This window comes from Muntiacus reevesi, chromosome 2 (genome assembly GCF_963930625.1).
Source record: "Muntiacus reevesi chromosome 2, mMunRee1.1, whole genome shotgun sequence".
Taxonomy (NCBI): Eukaryota; Metazoa; Chordata; class Mammalia; order Artiodactyla; family Cervidae; genus Muntiacus; species Muntiacus reevesi.
In genome coordinates, this window is record NC_089250.1 from 260,526,008 (window position 1) to 260,547,581 (window position 21,574).

The following is a 21,574-nucleotide window of genomic DNA, read 5'->3' on the forward strand; positions in this document are numbered from 1 at the left end:
CCCACCGCTTGTAAGTGGCATATATAGAAGAATTTGCCGCAAAGACGCGTAACTACTGCAGTGCCTGTTACGGTTATGGCGTGGGGGTGAGGTGGGGCTGCAATATACCCTGGAGATTAAGAGCATGGGTCCCGGGGTCAGACTGTCAGCTTTCAGATGTGGACGATGAACTTGCTAGCTCTGTGGCGTTGGAAAAGTGATTTCTCATTCTGGAGCCTCTATTGAGTTTGGGTGCAAATGCACCCAACCTGCATCGTTGGGTGGTCTTGAGAGGTGCTGAGAATGTCGAAACAGGGGACCTCAGATCTACCTCCAGTTCGGAGATTGAGGCCAGGAGAAGGGAAAGACCAGCTGAAGATTCACTAGCCTGTGAAAAAACAAGTCCTCCCCTCCTTAGCACCCCCAGGGCATTATCTAACCTTTGTGGGCCCATCTAGATCCATGCCTAACGCTTTCGCCTTTCCTCCACATGGCATGAACACTGGTTTTCCTTCTGTTCATCAAATACCCAAAGCTCATTCCTGATGCTGCACTGGCTAGTCTGTCTAGAGAACACTTTTCTCCCAAATCTTTGCTCCTCATTTGACAGGCCTTGGCTCAAATGTCACTTGCTGAGCACCCTGCCTAGTTAGCCCTGATACATAATCATGGTTTCCCATCTTTGCTCTTACTGCCATGTGAAAATATCTAATTATTTAATTTTTGTCACCTCACTAGCATCTGGGCTCTTTGGGAGCTGGAAGTAGGTATGTTTTAATTCTTCCAAGGACCATTCATTCATGTAACAGATGTTTATTGAGCTCTCACTATTTGGGGCATCTGGGATAAAATGATGAACAAGATAGGGAAAAACTCCCTCCTTCCTGGAGTTTACAATCTAGTGTAAAAGATGCACAATTCTCAAGTAAAACGTATCAGATGATGATAACTGCTATGAAGATAGTAAAATAGGGAAGGAGGATGAGACATGCATGAGGGCAGTTTGATCAGAAGGGTGTTCAGGGGAAGCCTCGCTGAGAAGGTGATATTTATTTTATTATTGTATTTAAAAAAATTTTAGCTATGCCACACTTAGTTCCCCAACCAGGGATTGAACCTGAGCCCCCTGCGTTGGTCGCACAAAGCCTTAACCAGTGGACACCAGGGAAGTCTCTATTTTATTATTATTATTATTTACAAGATGACATTTTAGCAAAGTGGAGAGAGAGGAGGTCATGTGGATGCTGGGGGAAGAGCATTCCAAGGGAACATCCAGTGCAAAGGCCCTGAGGTGACAGTGTGCCTGATGTGTTCCAGGAATTGGGGCTTCCTTGTTGGCTCAGGTGGTAAAAGAATCTGTCCACGATGCAGGAGATCAAGATTCGATCTCTGGGTCAGAAAGATACCCTGGAGAAGGGAATGGTTACCAGTATTCTACAACATTCTTACCTGGAGAATCCCATGGATAGAGGAGGCTCCAGGCTACAGTCCCGGGAGTCACAAAGAATCACACTGCTGAGCGACTGACACTTTGTGGCAGGAGAAAAGGGAGGAAGTGGTAAATGGTAAGTGATGACATCAGGGAACAGGGAGAGGGCAGCTTGTGAGTGTCCTCCTGAGCCACAGGGAGGGGAGGACTTTGAGTTGAGTTCTCAGAATGGTTATGAGCAGGGGAGGGCCCTGATCCAGGTCGGGTGTTCATGGGAGCCCTGCGGCTGTGGGCTGTGGGTGTGGGAAACTGACTGTGGGAGGTGAGACGGGAGCAGGAAGACAGTGAGGAGGCTGAGTCAATGGGAACGGCTGGAGAAGGTGGAAGAGATCAGGATGGGAGCCATGGAGGGATTGAAGTGAGCAGGTTATGGATGTGTTTTGAACGCTGAGCTCACAGGATGGGCTGAAGGGTCAAAATTCATGACTGAAAACTACCCCAACTGCAGGGCTCGTGGTGGTTTGGTCACTAAGTCGTGTCCAACTCTTGCAACCCCATGAACTGTACCTGGCCAGGCTTCTCTGTCCATGGGATTTTCCAGGCACAAATTCTGGAATGGGTTGCTATTTCCTTCTCCAGGGGAATCTTCCTGACCCAGGGATCGAACCCGCATCTCCAGCATTGCAGGTTGATTCTTTACCACTGAGGCACAAATAATGCCTGCAGGGCTCATAGCGGTGGCCAACATCCCCAGCTATTTTTGGTCCTCTATCCACTAAGAGATACTGCATTTTTAAGGAGAATCTCCTCTCTCTCCGTTTGACAAAGACCTGTTCCATGGCCTCCCAGGACCAGCTCTCCTGGGAGTGTGTCCATGTCAGTGTTGGGGGTGTGCATAACCACTCTAGAACACTTACAGCAAAACCCAATCCAGAGGGAGGTGGGGGTTCCTCTGGCTTGTAGCCTTAAAAAAAAAAAAAAACAATTCTTTTTTATTTTAAAATTTTATTTATGTATTTAGTTTTTGACCGCTGCATGGCTTATGGGATCTGAGTTCCCAGACTAGGGATCAAACCCATGCCCCCTGTAGTAGAATCACCGATTCTTAACCACTGGACCACCAGGGAAGTCCCAATAATTTTTTTAATTGAAGTATAGTGGATTTATGATATTGTGTGTCCCTCCCATGGCCATACTTAGACCTTGTCTCACTAACCCCAACCTCTTTAGAACCTCAATTTCATGTGTGTTACTCTGTAGCTATTGCCCATCTATTTCATTCCTTTCAGAAGCTCAACTCCAATAATTCATTAGCCCCACCATGTTTCCGTGACCGCTCAGCTCCCTCGTACCTTCACAGACTAAATTCCTTGACCAACCACTATAATCACCGCACCTGACCTTATGCACATTCTCTATACACTCCACTGTACTCATCTCGCAAAACCACAATCCTTGTTAAATCTAAGCCTCCATCTATCACATGCCTGCATCTGTGCAGATGAATGTGGGTAGAGAAAAATACACAATCATGTTAACCGGTCTCACCTTAAATTCATTCCCATGGACTTGGAATGGATGCACAATGGTGTATAACAAATTTTTCTCTGTCCCCAGTCCCTTGGGCTTCCCTGGTGCCTCAGATGGTAAAGAATTCGCCTGCCATGTGGGAGACCTGGGTTCGATTCCTGGGTTGGGAAGACCCCCTGGAGGAGGGCACGGCAACCCACTCCAGTATTCTTGCCTAGAGAATCCCCTTGGACAGAGGTGCCTGGCATGCTACAGTCCCCGGTGTGGCAAAGAGTCGGACATGACTGAGCAACTAAGCATGCATGCGCGTGAGCATGCACGCACGCACGCACGCATGCACACATACACACGTCCCTTGACTCTCCCAGAGGATATATCAGATCTTCTCCTCAAATCTCTACCAGCGGGTCTTCCCTGGCTGTCCAGAGGCTAAGACTCCATGCTCCCAATGCATGGGGTCCGGGTTCCATCCTGATCAGGAACTAGATCCCACATGCCACAAGGAAGGCTGAAGATCCCACATGCTACAACTAAGACCCAGAACAGCCAAAGAAATAAAATAAAATAACCAAGCCCTCTAACAGCATCTTCCTCTGAACAGTGTCTTTCTTCTTGCTTCCTGAGAGAACCACAGCCACCCTCCCCCCACATCCCCTCTCCTGCATCTTCACCGCCCACTCCACCTTCCCACTTCTAAGTGGGTAACTAGCCATGTTCCCATCTGCTGAGCTTCTTTTTTTTTCCCCCTATGCATATTCTTTTTTTTTTTTCTTTACCTATTCAAGAAATTGGTCTCCTGTGGGCTCAGGGTCTCAGGAGAGAAATGTGACAAGCCCCAAAGCAGGAATAGGTCAGCTTTCTTTTCTTTTTTTAAAGCCTCTTCAGGGCTTTGAATGGAAATAGCTTCATGGTCTATTGGGCCTCAAATTGAAAACTCAGATGCCTTTAGGGGTTAATGGGTAAAGCTGGCCTGGTAGGGGAAAAAGTCTCAGTTGCATTACACAGTTGCGACTTAATTTTCCTCAAGCTTTATTGAGATATGCCTGACTTTCAAGAAACTATACATATTCAAAGTATACAGTTGATGGGGACTTCCCTGGCAGTCCAGTAGTTGAGACTCCTAACGTCCAGTGCAGGGGGTACAAGTTCGATACCTGGTCAAGGAATTAAGATCCCACATGCCACATGGTGCGGACAAAAATAATTAAAAAAAAATAAAATTAAAACTATAAAGTATACAGTTGATGAGTTTTGACTTTCATATAAACCTGTGAAAATACCACCACAGTCAAGATAATGACCAAAAGAAACAAAAGACCTCCTCTTGTACAGCACAGGGAACTATACTCAATATTTCATGATAACCTATATGGGAAAAGAATATGAAAAAGAGTATATATATATGTGTGTACACACACACACACACACACACACACACACACACACACACACACACACACACACACACACACACACACACAGACTTCCCAGGTGACACTAGCAGTAAAGAACCCACCTGCCAATGCAGGAGTTCGAACTCTGGGTCAGGAAGATCCCCTGGAGAAGGAAATGGCAACTCAGTCCAGTATTTTTGCGTGGAGAATCCCATGGACAGAGGAGCCTCGTGGGCTACAATCCATATTGTTGCAAAGAGTCAGACATGACTGAAGCAATTTAGCATGCGCACATGCATATATATGTATATATATAATATATGAATCACTTAGCTGTACATCCGAAACTAACACATTGACATTGTAAATCAACTATACTTCAATAAAAAATAAATCAATTAAAAATAATTTTTAAAGGGAATCTGAAAAGGAATATATATGTGTATAACTGAAACACTGTGCTGTATACCTGAAGCTAACACAATATTGTAAATCCTTCAATTAAAAAAAAAAGGGTGACTTCTCTGTGGGCCAATAGCTAAGACCCCATGCTCCCAATGCAGAGGCCTGGTTTCCATCCCTGATTAGGGAGCTGAATCCCTCATGCCACAAGTAAAAGATTCCCCCATGCCACAACTAAAAGATTCCCACATGCTACAAAGAGGATGGAAGTTCCCATGTGCCACAGCTAAGACCCAATGCAGCCAAATAAATAGCAACAAAAAAAGCAGCAGCAGCAGCAGCGATGGCTTAACCATGAAAACAACAAAAATTAAAAATAAATAAGTTAAATGTATATTCTGAAAAACATCAAAAAAAAAAAAGATAGTGATGAAAATGTAATGAACATATCCATCACGTCCAAATTTCCTCCTGCTTCTTGATAAACCCTTCATCCCTCACCCTTCCACACACACACATCCCCAGACAAGCACCAACCTACTTTCAATCACTATTGGTTAGTTTGCATTTTTTAGAATGATATTATATAGTATGTACTCTCATGTCTGACTTTTTTCCTTCAATATAATTCTTTTGAGATTCGTACATGTTTAGCAATAATTCATTCTGTTTATTTCTGAGTACTGTTCCATTGCATGCAATAGTTTATCCAGTCACCACAATTTGTTTACGAGTCACCCACTGGTGGACATTTGGGTTATTTGTAATTTTTGGCAATTACAAATAAGGGTTCTATGACCATCAATGTGCATGTCTTTTTTTTTTAATCTTATTTATTTGACTGTACTGGGTCTTGTTTGTGGCATGTGAGATCTAGTTCCCTGACCAGGGATCAAACCTGGACCCAGTGCACTGGAAGCTCGGAGTCTTAACCACTGGACCACCAGGGAAGTCTGGATGTACAAGTCTTTGTATAGATATTTTTCATTTTTTTAGCGTATATACCCAGGAGTGGACTGCCTGGATCATATAGTGGGTATATATTTAACTTTTTAAGACAGGTTATTTTCCAAAGTAGTGTACCACAGTGTCCAACTTCTATTACTTAAAAAAAAATTATTATTTATTTATTTATGGTTATGTGAGGTCTTTGCTGCTGCTCAGGCTTTTCTCTAGTTGTGGAGAGAGGGGGCTACTCTCTAATTGTGATCTTCTCATTGCAGTGGCTTCTCTTGCTTCAGAGCACAGGCTCTAGGGCATACACGATTCAGCAGTTGGGGTGTGGGGGCTCAGTAGTTGCAGCCTCTCAGTTCCAGAGCACAGGCTCAGTAGCTCTTCCCCAATGAGGGATGGAACCCATATCTCCTGCATTGGCATGTGGATTCTTCACTACTGAGCTACTAGGGAAGCCCTGAACTTCTATTACTTTTAACAATAACAATAATAAACGGGTTGAAAATTTAGTATTTATTTTAATTCATTTATTCCTTGATCAGACAATATTTACTGGCTACTGCCAGACCCTGTTCTAGGCATTGGGGATTCAGTAGTGAACAAGACACACAAAATTCCCACTCTTGGGCAGCTAGTGTTTGACTTAGAGCCTCTCTCAGCCCAAGTGATTTGGTTTTCTAGGGTGGGACCACACACTCACTAAGGAGACAGATGACCTGGTCCAAATCCTGGCTCTGCCATTCCCTAACTATGTGGCCTGGACAAGACCCCTTATCTATGAGTCTTACACTGTGAAAAGGGGATGCTGATAATACCATCTTTACCTCCTAAGGTTGTGGCATTGTTGATTCACAAACTGGCCCCTGGACATAGAGGGTCAGAAGATGCCAAGAAAGAGGCATGTCCAGATAGAAAAGTGAAAATGTTAGTTGCTCAGTCCCATCTGACTCTGTGACCCCGTGGACCGTAGCTTACCAGTCTTCTCTGTCCATGAAATTCTCCAGGCAAGAATATTGGAGTGGGTTGCCATTTACTTCTCCAGGGGACTCTTTGTGACTCAGGGATCGAACCCGGATTCTTGCATTGCAGGCAGATCCTTTACTGTCTGAGTCACCAGAGAAAACCTGATAGTAGATGGCAGGTGTAATAGCAAGGGAAAGTTCATCGGAGGCTTATCTTGGGCAGCCAAGATGAGTAGATCTCTTCACCCACCTGCAAGAGTCTTCAAACTCTATGTACAGAGGCCTTGGCTAGGCCGTCAAGTATACCATCTAGATGATCTCAACAACACCCTGCTTTCCCAAGCTTGTGTGCCCTTGGAACAACTCCTGTTGTGGGAACAGTGGGCAGTGTACATTCCAAGGACAGGGCAGGGGGTGAGGAGCCTCTGATGGCCTGGGTCCAGCTCTCAGGTCAACTGGCAGTCATGTGTGTTCTCTTGATGACCTCCTCCAGCAGGCAGGCAAGCCACTAAGCATTAGCTATTATCTACCCTTGGGTTGCTGGGGAGCCAGAGAATAAATAAGCAAAATGTACCATGCCTCTTTAAGGGTCATGAAATGGTGGCTTGTAGTGATTTTGATTTGCACTTCTTGAATGATAAGTGATACTTATCTTTTCAAGGCTTCCCTGATGGCTTGGCGGTAAAGAATCTGCCTGCAATGCAGGAGATGTGGGTTCGATCTCTGGGTTGGGAAGATCTCCTGGAGGAAGACATGGCAATTTGCTCTAATATTCTTGCCTGGGAACTCCCATGAACAGAGGAGCCTAGTGGGTTATAGTCCATGGGGGTCTCAAAAGAGTTGGACATGACTGAGCACATTATCTTTTCACGTGCCTTTTAGCCACATGCATATCTTTTTGGAGAAATCTCCATTTAATTCCTTTGCATGTTTAAAAATTTGATTGATTGGATTTTGTTGTTATTGTTTTTGTTGCTGAGTTTTAGAAATCATATATATATATTATGTATATATATAAAATATATATTCTGGATATTAACCCCTTATGATTTGCAGATACTTTCCCCCATTCCATAGGTTGATTTTACATTCTGTTGATTGTTTCCTTTCATGCATACTTTTTTTTTTCCTGGCCATGCTGTGTGGCTTGCAGGATCTTAGTTCCCCTAGAAGGGATTGAAACCAGGCCCACAACAGTGAAAGCAACAAGTCTTAACCACTGGAATGCCAGGGAATTCCCCACACTTTAAAATTTTTGGTGTATTCCAATTAATATTTGTTGCCTGTCCTTTTGGTGTCATATCCAAGAAATCATTGCCAAATCTAATGTCACAAAACTTTCCCCCTATGTTTTCCTCTAATAGATTTATAGTTTTTACATTTAGGTCTTTCATCCATTTTAGGTTAATTTTTGTATACATGTTTAGAAAAGGGTCCAACTTTATTCTCAAAAAAAATTTTTTTAAATTTTCTTGGCTGTGCTGCACAGCATGAGGGATCTTAGTTCCCTGACCAGGGGTCGAACCCAGCTCCCCTGCATTGGAAGCATGAAGTATTAACCACTGGACTGAAGAGAAGTCCCCCAACTTAATTCTTTTCTAGGTGGGCATCCATCCAGTTTTCCCAATTCCATTCACTGAAAAGACTGTTCTTCCCCAGTCAAATGATGTGAAATCTTTGTCAAAAATCATTTGACCATACTTGTGAGCATTTATTTCCAGAACTTGCATTTTTAACAAATTGCTGCTGAGAATCATTGATACATAGTATCAGATTGTTGCAGGAAGAGGGACTGCTTCTGTTACCAAGTCCAAGCTCTTTCTACTGGTCCTAGGCCATGAAGACAAAGTGTTGAGGCAAGGAATTCGACTTTATTTAGAGAGCTGACTGACCAAGAAGATGACAGACTAGTGTCCCAAAATAACCATCTTATCTGGATCTGGATACCAGTTTCTTTTAAAATCAGAGATGAGGAGGAGAAAAGGAAACAAAGTAACATGGCCATTAGTCTTGCAAATATCTCCTAGAATGGCAAACCTCAGGGAGATATGTTAATTTCTTCCTTCCTGCCATCTACAGGGGAACAGGGTTCTGAACAAAGGCACTTTAATAGTCAGGCAGAGGGGCAGGATTCTCTGAGGCAGGCCATTATGTATGATCATAATAGTAAAACCAATGGAAAGCAAGTCAGAGAAACAGTTTCAACTTGGAATCAGAATTGACTTCTCCATGCAACACTTCCAGGGTCTGAGTGTGGACTCTTTTCTAACACTCAGAAATGAATTGTTTGAGGAGCCTTGCTGTCAGACACCCTTGCTGACAAAGCAAGAGACTTTACTGGGGAGGGGTGCCCAGGTGGAGAGCAGCAGGTTAAGGGAACCCAGCAGAGCTGCTCTGCCACATGGCTTGCACTCCCAGGTTTTATGGTGATGGGATTAGTTTCCAGATTGTCTCTGGCCAATCATTCTGACTCCGGGTCCTTCCTGGTGGTGTGTGCATCTTTCAACCAAGATGGCTTCCAGCTAGGAAGATTCTGGGAGGTTGGCAGGACACAGCATCTCCTCCCTCCTCCTTTTGGCCCCTCCCAAATTCTTCTGAGTTAGCTTTTTTACAAGACATACAATGGGCTGGTGTGTCCTCCCTCCTTTTGGCTCCTCCTGAATTCTCCTGGTTACTTTTCCGTGACAGCACCCTGTTTTTTTTTTATCAGGACCTCCTGTCTGTGAGACAACTCAGGCAAGTGGTTATCATCATGCCTGGCCAAGGCAGGTGGTCAATGGTTCCCTAACAAGATTAAAAATAAAACAGGAAGGGAGGCTGCACTTTTTGAGAAGTCATAGAGAAGATGATGCAGAGATGAGAGTTCCATCTCTGGATGGGGAAGATCCCCTGGAGAAGGAAATGGCAACCAGCTCCAGTATTCTTGCCTGAGAAATCCCATGGACTGAGGAGCCTGGCAGTCCCATCCATGGGACTGCAAGAGTTGGACAAGTTGAATGACTAAACAACCACCACCACAACAACAAACTTTGAGCCTTATTATATGCTCATTGTAATACATTAGCATATGTGAAATGACACACCAACAGGCACCATGACAGTTCCAAGGCTGACCATAAAAGGCCAAAAAGTGGGCAGTGGTGGCCCAATTCCTGGAAATCCCTGCCCCTTCCCCAAAATAGCTAGAATATTGTTTGTTCATTAGCATATGAAATTACCCAGCCTATAAAAACTAAACCCCCCCCCCCCCCATACCCCAGAGCCTCTCTCACCTGAGATGACACACATTCTGTCTATGGAATGTGTATTTCCCAGGATTGCTCTCACTTTCTGAGATGACCCTCATTCTGCTTGTGGAATGTGTTTCTCTCTAAATAAAGTTGCTTTCACTTTACCACAGCTTGCTCTTAAATTATTTTCTGCCCAAAGCCATGGATCATAACTTGGCAGCCCATCCTGAATCCTTGGCAGCCTACCCCATCAAGACCTGGGATGTGACCATTCTCTTGCTCCCCCTTCTCTTGCAACACAGGCAGAGGAAAGTCCAGCAAAGGCCCTGGGCTGGGTGGACACTTGGCAGGTGTGGGGAGCAATGAAGAGGTGAGTGAGGCTGGACCAGGTGAATAAGGGGGCAAGTGGGAGGAGATGAGAGTCTGGCAGGTCCTAGGGGAATTTGTGGGCTTCGAGGGCCCTGGGCAGTATTCAGGCCTTCACCTGGAGTGAGCTGGGCCATGTGACCTGGGCAAATGGTGGAACTGCAGGATGAGAAGAGGCCTCAAGGTCAAGAGGGTGGGTTGTCTCCAGCTGACCTCTGTGACTAGGCCCTAGGATGAACCAGGGGGAAGTGGGTGGCTTATGGTATTAAACAAACAAATTACAATTTCCTCTCAGGTTAAAATTTCTCCCCAACATGGTGGGAGGCGGGCTTGACTTAGATATCAAAGAATAAAAAAATAAAATTGTGTTTCTTGCAAACCTAATTTTTGGTCTGAGAGGTAGACCTTTGACCTATTTTTTAAAAATTTCCTCTGGGTGCCACTTGGAGGGCATGGGACAGGATTCCCAGGACTGGGAGCCAGGAGGCAGGAGGAGGCTGGGGCTGGACCAGGATGGAGCTGTGGAAGGGGAGGAAGTGGGGGAAAGAGGTAGGAGAAGAAGGGTCCAGGGTGAGGCCTGGGCTCTGGTCTAAGGACCTGGGGATCACGGGGCACCCTGAGATGCGGACTAGAAGGAGGAGTGGGTTTCTGGGAGATGCTGTGGCCAGTTTGGGATATCATGGGAATGGGAGTCCAAGAGGAGGTATCCAGTAGGGAGCCCAGAGCTTCAGAGTGAAGCCAGAGCCGTAATTAACCAGTGATACTCCGAACATCAGTCATTCAGCTTCACTTTCCCATATTTGCCTCGTATCCATGTGTCACCTATACACTTAGCTACTTAATCATTTTCTTTAAATTGATTCACTTTTAAAAAGATTAAACACATTTATTTATACAGGAAACATCATTTCACTCCAGGAAGTGGAAAGCTGCCATAAGCAGAATAGAATAGTACAAATAAATCCAATGATTCAGCAAGGATCAATGAGAGGTGCTGAGAGTATGGGGTAAAAAGTTGTTGGTGGACAAGTTATTTAGGGCCTCAAGGTACACCCACAGAGCATCAAAAAGCTGAATTGTGTCCCCTCCCCAAATTTTTGTGTTGAAGTCCTAACCCCCGGAACTCAGAGTGTGACTATATTTGGAGAAAGGGCTTTTAAGAGGTGATTAAGTGAAAGTGAAGTCATATAGATGGGCTCTGACGCAACATGAGTGGTGTCATTATATGAAGAGGAGATTAAACGCAGACAAACACGCAAAAAAAGACCATGCTGGGACTTCCCTGGTGGTCCAGAGGCTAACACTGCACTCCCAATGCAGGGGCCCTGGGTTTGATCCCTGGTCAGGGAACTAGATCCCACATGTTGCAACTAAGAGTTAACATGCTGCAACTAAAAATCCCCACATGCCGCAACTAAGACCTGGCACAGCCAAATAAATAAAATAAATATTTTTAAAAATACCCACTCCAGTATTCTTGCCTGGAGAATCCCATGGACAGAGGAGCTTGGTGCTTGGCAGGCTATGGTCCATGGGGTCACAAAGAGTTGGACACAACTGAAGCAACTGAGTAAGAGTACTGTATATAAAATAGGTAAACAAGGACCAAGTGCATAGCACAGAGAACTGTACTTAGCATCTCATGATAACCTGTAATGGAAAAGAATCTGAAGAATATATATATATATATATATATATATATACACCTATATATATTCTTTAAATATTTTTAAAACTAACACAACATTCTAAATTAACTATACTTCAGTTTTAAAAAACAAAGTCAAAGGCTGAGTCCCCTCTGAGATTCCATGGGAAAATCCATTCCTTGTCTTTTTCAGCTTCTAGAGGATGCCTACACTCTTTGGCTCCTAGCCACATCACTCCAACGTCTGTGTGCATCATCATGTCTCTTCCTCTGACTCTGATCTCCCTGCCTCCCTCTTATAAGGGGATTACAATGGGCCCACCTGAATCCAGGATAATCTCCCTATTGCAAGATCCTTAATTTAATCACATTGGTAAAAGTCCCTTTGGGGCTCCTCTGGCGGCTCTGATGGTAAAGAATTCACCTGCAATGTAGGACACCCAGTTTCAATCCCTGGGTCAGGAAGATCTCTGGGAGAAGGGAATGGCAATCCACTCCAGTATTCTTGCCTGGGAAATGCAATGGACAGAGGAGCCTGGTGGGCTACAGTCCATGGGGTCGCAAAGTGTTGGACAAGACTGAGAGACTAACACTATCACTTTTCAAAGTCCCTTTTACCACTTAAGGTAAAATATTCACAGATTATGGGTATTAGCAGGTGGATATCTTGGGAGGGGCATTATTCTGTTTACCCCAGGGAGAATCCAGTCAGAGAAGCTGTAGTTTTAGACAGCAGTGCCTGAGAGAGCCTTACTAAGAAGGTGACGTCTACCTAAGGGTCTGAAAGAAGGGAATGAAGGAGCAAAGTGGATATTGGGGAATGGCATTTCAGGAAACAGGAACAGCCACTGTAAAGGTTCAGAGGTCTTTCCTCAGACCTGCTTCCTTTTACTGGAAACCCCTGCCTCTAAACAACAGGGGTCAGAAGTTGGTGCTGTCCCGGATGCCTCCTGAATCTTGCGTGTGGGGCAGAAGGGTCTGAGATCTCTAACCATCTTTGGTCTCTTGCATAATCTCTATCGCCCACGGTTCCTCAAAGGGCAGCTTGGCCTGCGGGGAGAAGCAGGAGCCTGGGTCAGAAAGGAAACAGATACAGCCCTCTCCGCCACCCGCCGTCCGGAGGGGTGATCACCTGGTCCCCGGCAGGGTTCTGTTTGTGCAGCGTCCGCCTGCGGTGCCACTGGCGCAGGGAGGCCCGGACCTCAGAGCTGAGCCCCTTGGGCGCGCGGGCCGTGTCAGGTTCGTAGTGGGCAATGTGGTACAGCGCCCCAAACCACGTGGTCAGGTAGTACCCGGCTAGGAGCAAGAAGAGGAGGTCAGCTCAGCCATCTCAACTCCCCGGAAGCTCGCGCCCCCACCCTTCCCCACCCCCGCCCCAGCGCAGGTCGCCCGCCTTCCCTCCCACTGCAGGCAGGGGGCCTAGGGCGCCCCTTGTCGGGTCCCGGGATTCTGAAGCTGGGGGCTCACCTTCTCCCCGTAGTTCGTCCGGGTCCAGGAGCTCCATGAGAAACTCTACGTCCAGCTGCGTCTCCCCGATGTCTGGACTCCAGATCAGTTCCTCTGTCAGCGCTGGCAGGAAGGCGTCGGCCCCCAAGGGCTCTGAGGGAGGGGAGGACAGGCTCTGGGGTTGGAGGGGACGTGCTGGCAACTTCCATCCCATCCCCAAGACCGCGAGTGCTGGCTACTCTTCCACTTGGCGGGATATGCAAACGACCCTCACTCGATTCCCCAGGTCCGCGTAGAGCTTGCCATCTTCTCCCGCTCGACGTGTGCACAGCCGCCTGCTGCCTGGCTCCCGCAACCCTCAAGTCACTCCACATCCATACTTTACCTTGGTTCTCCCCACGAGCCAGACCCTTGTAGACGTCACTGCACACCGCCAGCAGGAGCGACACCTTGCGGCGCGGGGCGCAGGCCGCGTGGAGATGAGCCAGGCGCGCATGAATGCGGCTCCGCAGGGTGGGGGCGGGGCTTCGCCTCTCACGCCCCGCCCCCTGGGCTCCCGGAGGCCCCGCCTCCGCCCGCAGGGCTACCTGTCGCCGCCGTAGTTGCCGCAGCTCTGGGGCGCGGAGCGTGCGGAGTCGCATCCACAAGGCGGGCTTCAGCGGCGCCAGCACCGCGCGGTACAAGGCCGCCTCCACTGCGGGGCCTGCAGGGGTTGAGATGGGGTTAGGCAGGGCCGCCAGGTTGACCCATGCCACTTTCTCTCCACTGACCTACCATCACCAATCACCACCCCTCCCTAGCCTCTGCCCGCCCACTTGTGTACACGTAGGTGTGAGCGCCTGTGGAAGAAGGATCCTGGGTGTGAACAACCGCTTGGGAGAGAGAATATGCGTTGTCACACATGCGTGAAACGGAGCAGTGGTGGACAGAGTAGGTGTTGCTACATGTAGGTCAGGGAGTGTTAGTAGAAAAGGAAACAGGTATGCCCAGAGATGGAGAGAACGCAGTTGGATGTGGACACCGATGTAGGGCCAGGAGATGGCAAATGTGAACCTGTGGGGGTTTGGAGAGTGTTCCTCAGTTCCCTCTCAGTCCTCCCCCTTACCTAGATCCTCCTCCTTCTGGGGGGCCCCAGGCCCCTTGCTTGCAAAGACAGCCCTGACATCAGGATCCTTTGCTAAGTGATCCTGGAGGTCAGTAAGGAGGTGCCGGACGTCCTGAAGCAGCTCTGTGGCCGGGTCCCCAGGCCTGTGGGGGCCCCCAGCATCTGAGGTGAGGCGCGCCCGGAAGCCTCGGAACTGCTTGGCCACGTAGCTGCTCCGGGCCCTGGCTAGAGCCCGGACGTGCTGAGTGAGCACATCCTCAGGTCCTTCTTCTTCATCTTTGTCATCCCCCTCCTCCTCTTCCTCCTTCTCCTCCACTAGGCTGGCCACAGCTGGCCTAAGATGGTGTTCCTCTGGGCTGAGCGGGCCTTCCACCCAGGAGACACGGTGAGGGGTTGGGTTCCTGGGGGCTGATGTGAGGAGAGGGTTGAGTTCCACAGAACAGCAGCAGCAGCTCCTTCATCCCTCAGGGGCCCTGGGTCCTGCTTATCTAACCTGGACGATGTGTCTCCGCAGTCCCTGGAGTTGTCTCTGGCGGGGTCTGCTCCATCCCCCATCCTCCGTGGGTCTCCACGTAGAGCTTGTTCACCAGGAAGAGCACCCTCCTTGAGGTGTTGAGTTGGATGCTGCCAATCTGCAGAGGATCTGGGGGACAGCAGAAGTGAGGTGTCCCAGGTATCCAAGGGGCCAGCCGTGGAGTCTTAGTGTTCAGCCTCATTACTGGAGGAACTGAGATTCAGTTCCTGGTACCGCCTCACTCAGACCCAGGAGTTGAGTACCACCCCCCTCAACTTTTTCAGGTCCCCTTGTACTGTGGGCTTAGTTGCTTAGTCGTGTCCAACCCTGGAACCCCATGAACTATAGCCTGCCTAGTTCCTCTGTCTATGGGGATTCTCCTGGCAAGAATACTGGAGTGGGTTGTCATGTTCTCCTCCAGGGGATCTTCTCAACCTAGGGAACGAACCCAGGTCTCCCGCATTGTGGGTGGATTCTTTACCATCTGAGCCACCAGGGAAGCCCCTGCGGTCCCCTTTATCCTCCCTCAAACCCTGTAGTTTGGTCCCCCAGGTACCATCCTCCTGGACTGAGGAGGTGGATAGGTGGACTCTTTCTCCCTTAGAGAATCATGTCTCACCTGTGTTTTGGTCTCCAGGCCCCAGGGTAGGAGGGGGCAAGAGCAATGTTCTGGGCAAAACATCCCTGAGAAAAGATAAGCAGGAGCCACAGTGTGGGTGGGATGTCATAGGGAAGGATCCTCCTTAGCACCTTTGATGGATGACCTGTACCTGCTGGCTGATAGGAAGGCCAGGAGATGCGGCAGATCTGACATGCAGAGCTTAGAGGATTCCAGACACACACCTGGGGTAGTGGAGGGGGAAGAGGGCAAGAAGGAATAAGTTAGAAAACTTGGGTAGCAGCATTCTTTTTTTTGGGATTCTCTCTTCCCCAATTCTGCAGTTCCCCCAAGAACCTACAGAACAGAAAAATTTCTAGCCCTTGCAGTTCCCCTCTTTTCCTGTGTTCTTATGCTAGCATCCCACTTATGCCACCAAATATGATTCATTCATTAGGCAATATTTATTAAGATAGCTATTTATTTTCAGGCATTGGAGATACATTTGTCAAAAGGCAGATACATTCGCTGCCTGCCTGTAGCTTACCTTTTAGTGGAGGGAGATGAAAATGAATGAGCAAACAAATAATGATAAGTGTATAGTGTATTGAGTGCCAGGAATGAAACAGAGTGATTGAAAGTGACTAGGGCTATTGTTAGCTGTGGTGGTCAAAGAAGATTACATTTCTATAGAGGTCGAAAGGATGGAGACTAAACTAGCCATTCAAGGAAGGGCACTCATACAGGAAAAACAAATACAAAGGCCCTGAAGTTGGGACACATTTAGCATGCTCAAGGAACAGAAAAAACAGTCTCTAGAGCAGAGAGAATGACGGGCAGTAGTGAGCAAATGCTAATCATAATCTTATAGGCCATGATAAGGAGTTTATTTTTTAAATATTTATTTATTTGGCCATACTGGGTCTTAGGTGCAGCCTGTGGGATCTTCATTTTGGCATGAAAACAGTTGTAGCATGCAGGATCTAGTTCCTCAACCAGGGATTGAACCTGGGCCCCCTGCATTGGGAGCATGGAGTCTCAACCACTGGACCACCAGGGAAGTCCCATGAGGAGTTTAATGTTTATCTAAAATGTTGCAGGGCTTCCCTGGTGGCTCAGGGGGTAAAGCGTCTGCCTGCAATGCGGGAGACCTGGGTTCGATCTCTGGGTTGAGAAGATCTCCTGGAGAAGAAAATGGCAACTCACTCCAGTATTCTTGCCTGGAGAATCCCATGAATGGAGGAGCCTAGTAGGCTACAGTCCACAGAGTCGCAAAGAGTTGGACACGACTGAGTGACTTCACTTTCTTTTTTTTTTCAAGATGTTGCGTGTCCTTTGCAGGGTTTGAGGCAGGAATATATAACATCTAGTTGATGTTTGAAAATACCACTCTGGCTGCCGTGTCTACAATGGACTGCAGGAAGAAAAGGGTGGGAGCACAGAGACCAGAGAGGTGGCCACTGCAATTGTCTTGGCAAGAGGTGATGGTGGTTAGGATTAGGGTGATAGAGGAAGAGAGGATTGGGAAGATTCAGTAGATATTTTACAATGAAAAATGACTGATCTTGGTGATAAATTTGTTGTGGACTGGAAACTTGAGGGTAGGCTCCTTACCTCCAGGAAGCTTCTGGATCTGGTAGGTGTTGACTTCCCCTGGTGAAGGTCCTGACTTCAACACCAGGACCTGTCTGGGATCATGTCCTATGACCAGGAAACTCTGGGGGAAGGGAGACAAAAGTATGGTTGAAGAGGAATTCTGCAGAAGTCTATTACTATTGCCTGCCTAGTATCCATTTCCTTTATTTTGGGTCCCACACCCCAAATTTCCTTTAGAAAACTCTATTCCACTCTCTACTCTAGGTCCTGCAGGTGGGACTAACTCTCCCAAGAGCCGTAAGGGTGGGTCCATGACCTGACCTAACCAATAGGATTGAGTGTTCTCTGACCACTGTGGTTGGTTCAGAGATGGGCATGTGAACCAAACCCAGCCAATGGAAATCTCCCACAGGAGCTCTTTGGAAAGAGGCCTCTTTTTACACTGGGGTTGCTAACCTGGTGAGATGTGACCCTGTGTTTGGGCCAGCTATCTAGAATTGCTTTATCCAAATCTATTCCCTATTCCTTGCAGAACTCTAGCTTTGTTCAGGGCATTAACAGGCCCAGCCATAACGATAGGTAGTGATCAGTGTAGGCACTGGTGCTCACCTCTGGCTGCATAACTCCCAGGAGGACTTTTATTTTTTGTTTGTTTGCTTTTTGCCTGCACAGCATAGCTTGTAGGATGTTAGTTCCTCCACCAGGGATCAAACCCGAGCCCTCAGCAGTGAAAGCTCGGAGTCCTAACCACTGGACTGCCAGGGAGGTGAACTTTTAAAAACTATTGCTACCTGGGCCTTGTCGGTATATTCAGAATCAATTGTGAAGGCTCTTGTTTTTGCTGGTAAAAGGAAAAAATGCTACTGGTGCCTTCTTTCTTCCCTCCTCCTGCTTGGAATGTGTTTGGGTCTGGGGCAGCCACTGGGCGACCATAACGGAGATCTAGGAGAACTGCTGAGATGTGTCTGATGTCATTTGAGGAGCAGAACTAAAGCCTGCAGCTGTCTTTCTGGTTACGTTAGAACAATAAATGCCTACTTATCAACGTATTGAGCAACAAGTGTTTATTTGCATTGCAAAATGTTTAGAATTCCCCAAAGTTTAAAGCAAAGCCAAGGAATTCCCTGGAGGTCCAGTGTTAGGACTCTGCACTTCCATTGCAGGGGGCATTGGTTCAAGTCTTGGTCAGAAAATTAAGATCTCAGAAGCTGTGCATGTGGTTAAAAAAAAAAAAAAAAAAAAAGCCAAGAAATGGGATGAAGATATATATATATGTATATATATATATATATATATATATAGTCTGATGTTTAAGATCCAGACATCCCTAAATTTACTTTTACTTCTGGACTTTTTGCGCTTGCCTGGTGGCTCAGATGGTAAAGAATCTCCTTATAATGCAGGAGACCCGAGTTCGATCCCTGGGAAGATCTCTTGGAGAAGAGAATGACTACGCACTCCAGTATGCTTGCCTGGAAAATCCCAAAGACAGAGGAGCTTGGCAGGTTACAGTCCACGGGGTCACAGAGAGTCGGACATGACTGAGCGACTAACACTTTCACTTTCACTGGTCGTTTCTGGTCTTTTCAGTCATGCGAGTCGATAAGCAGGGTTTCGGTTTGCCTAGTTTTGTGTTGTGCTTGCCACTGGCAACCAGCAGGGTCCTAACTGGTCCTAACTGGTCCTCCTCCTAACGGGGAGGGTCAGAGAGGGTGCCTAGGGAGAGTACTTACCCCTGATGGCCACAGGTCCAGAAGGGCTTTCGCACTGTGGGCATCCAGCTCTGGGATCTGCCACACCCCCCACGTCCTCTGAAGGCGAAGGAGTGGCTCTGGGGTCCCAAGGACCCTTAAGGGGGTCTCACCAGCTCCATTCCCCTGTGATGGGGTTAGTCTGGGACAGGTAGGGGCCAGGAGACCAGGGGACAGAGAAGGCAGTTGGACACTGAGATGGGGTCAGAGGTACAGGAAGGGGAAGCCCGGGTGCAAAGGGTCAGAGACGGGGTTCTGGGTCCTGTCTGGGGGTGGGTGGGACTTGGATGGAAGAGGCTTCTGAATCCAGGGAGGTGGAGACAGCCTCAGCAACCCTCACCTCTCCTGGTCCATGGGGCCTGCTGAGGCCTTGTCCTCTGGCTGGGCCGTCATCCTCAGGATGCAGGAGGCCAGGGAGCCATGGTCTGGCCTCTGGCAGGGAGGAACGTATGTCTCAAGGCTGTTCCAGCCCAGGGGTAATATTCTAAATATTTACAACCTACATGGCAGAGACCTTGACTGACCAGGATGGACTTGAGACCCCTCACTGTGCCAGGTGTTAATTCTTCAGTTCCTGGGTGGTGGGGAGATCTGGAGATCCTAGCAGGGAGGTCGGTAGGGGGAGAGGGAGGGGGATGTAGGGGGAAATGAAGAGGACTCAAAATGGCAGGTATTTACCAAGTGGTAGGTATTTTTTTAGGGAAGCCCAGGTACTCAGCTGTGAAGAATCTGCCTGCAAATGCAGGAGAAGCGGATTTGATGGACCTGGGTCAGGCTGATCCCCTGGAGAATGAAATGGCAACCCACTTCAGTATTCTTTTTTTTTTTTAATTAAAAAAAATATTTACTTGGCTGCACCAGGTCTTGTTTGTGGTATGTGGGATCTTCAATGTTTGCTGCAGCCTGCAGGTTCTTCAGTTGTGGCATGTAGGATCTAGCTCCCTGACCAGGGATCAAACATGGGCTGCCTGTGTTGGGAGCATGCAGTCTTAGCTACTGGACCACCAGGGAAGTCCCCCATTCCAGTATTCCTCCCTGGGAAATCCCATGGACAGAGGAGCCTACAGTCCATAGGATCACAAAAGAGTTGGACAGGACTTAGTGACTAAACAACAATAACAGGGTAATATTTTATATTTTAACATCCAGTGAAGCCTTATGAAAGTGGACCAGATGAATAACAACCATTGTCAAAACTCAGGGCCTGGAAAAGGGCTCTGCCCATTGTAGACACTCTGTAAATGTGATAAATCTTATACGATGTCTCTTCTTCCTCCCTTCCCTGATCACAAAGGGGCCTTCAAATATTTTCTCCCAAGGTTTTATCATGAGAGATCTCAAACAGAAAAATTAAAATAGGAACTTCCCTGGTGGTCCAGTGGTTAAGAATCTGCCTTCAAATGCAGGGGATTCAGCCTTCATCCCTGGTCTGGGAACTAAGACCCCACATGAAAGTGAAAGTGATAGTCGCTCAGTTGTGTGGGACTCTGCGACCCCATAGACTGTCGCCCGCCAAAGCCTCCTCTGTCCATGGAATTTCCCAGGCAAGAATACTGGAGTGAGTTGCCATTCCCTTCTCCAGGGGATCTTCCCCACTCAGGGATCAAATGTGGGTCTCCCACATTGCAGGTAGACTCTTTACCTTCTGGGCCACCAGGGAAGCCCAAGATATCATGCTGCAGAGCAAGTAAGCCCATGTCTGCTGCAAATATTGAGCCCCAGAGTTGTAGACCACACTCCACAACAAGAGAAGCCTTCATGCCCAAACAAGACCCAGTGCAGCCAAAATAAGCAAATTAAAAAAAAACTGAAATGATTTTACAGGGAACATCTATATACACACTACCTAGATTCTACTATCGACATTTATTCTTTTTGCTTTGTCACACATCTGTCCCTCTAGCCACTGGATCCCAACTCTTAACCAGGTATAGCTTCCTATGGTGGGCTATCAATTAAGGAGGGCATTCTAAAATATTTTCCTTGCAGCAGTCCCAGAGCAGGGATTCTAGGTCCTTCCATCCATCTATCCATGTGCCCATACATCCAACAAATATTTACTGAAATACAGGACCACAATTAGGTGCCTGGGGAAAGGGTGATGGGCAGAATAGGCCCCTGCTCCCAGGGGCTTCCCTTCTTCTTGGGGTGGGTATAAGGGATGGATAATCAATAGCTAAACCAATCCATCAGCCCACTGTCCAGAAGTCCAGGGTGTTAGGAAGTGGGGGACAGAGAGCAGGTGCCCTGCCTAGGGGACAACAGGCAGGAGGAGTGGGGAGAGGGAGGCAGAGGCTTGCCTGGGCCCCATGAGAAAGGCAGGAGATGAGGGCTGCTGGGCAGGGTGTGATTGGGGCAGCTGCCTGATACCACAGGGAGGCTGTGGGTCAGTCTAGCGGAGGGGGGTGATGATGCCAGCTGCTCAGTCCCCTGGGGACCCCTACCTGTTCTCCGAGGGGAGGCCTGAAGTAGCAGGAAGTGAAAGTTCCTCAGAGAGAGAGGAAGCTGAGCTGGCAGGGGAAGAGGCGGGGCTGGGGGGATCTGAAATGGACCCTCCTCCTTCTTTGTGGGGGCTCAGGCCTTAGGTGACCCGGCTTTGGAAGAAGGGACTCTGGCAGGTGTCTGGGAGTCCAGGGGGAACAGCCATGACATTAGGTTCCCACGGCCCCA

The 21,574-nt window shown here is 47.8% G+C and overlaps 1 protein-coding gene across 2 annotated transcripts; it reads right to left on the bottom strand.

The window, feature by feature from the left end:
* Positions 1-11,045: 11,045 nt before the first annotated feature.
* On the bottom strand, positions 11,046-18,973 carry RINL (Ras and Rab interactor like). 2 transcript variants are annotated; one of them, XM_065920579.1, is made up of 10 exons: positions 18,887-18,973; positions 17,172-17,274; positions 15,730-15,802; positions 15,579-15,643; positions 14,939-15,088; positions 14,446-14,853; positions 13,726-14,043; positions 13,362-13,493; positions 13,027-13,190; positions 11,046-12,944 (listed from the first exon to the last, which is right to left on the bottom strand). In XM_065920579.1, the coding sequence occupies exons 3-10, from the start codon at positions 15,771-15,773 to the stop codon at positions 12,882-12,884; spliced, it is 1,344 nt and encodes a 447-aa protein (XP_065776651.1). In that variant the 5' UTR covers positions 15,774-15,802; positions 17,172-17,274; positions 18,887-18,973; the 3' UTR covers positions 11,046-12,881. The 2 variants fall into 2 exon arrangements, 1 of the variants encoding a protein (XP_065776651.1); XR_010661369.1 differs by having other exon boundaries at positions 13,362-14,043; positions 18,887-18,951.
* Positions 18,974-21,574: the final 2,601 nt, after the last annotated feature.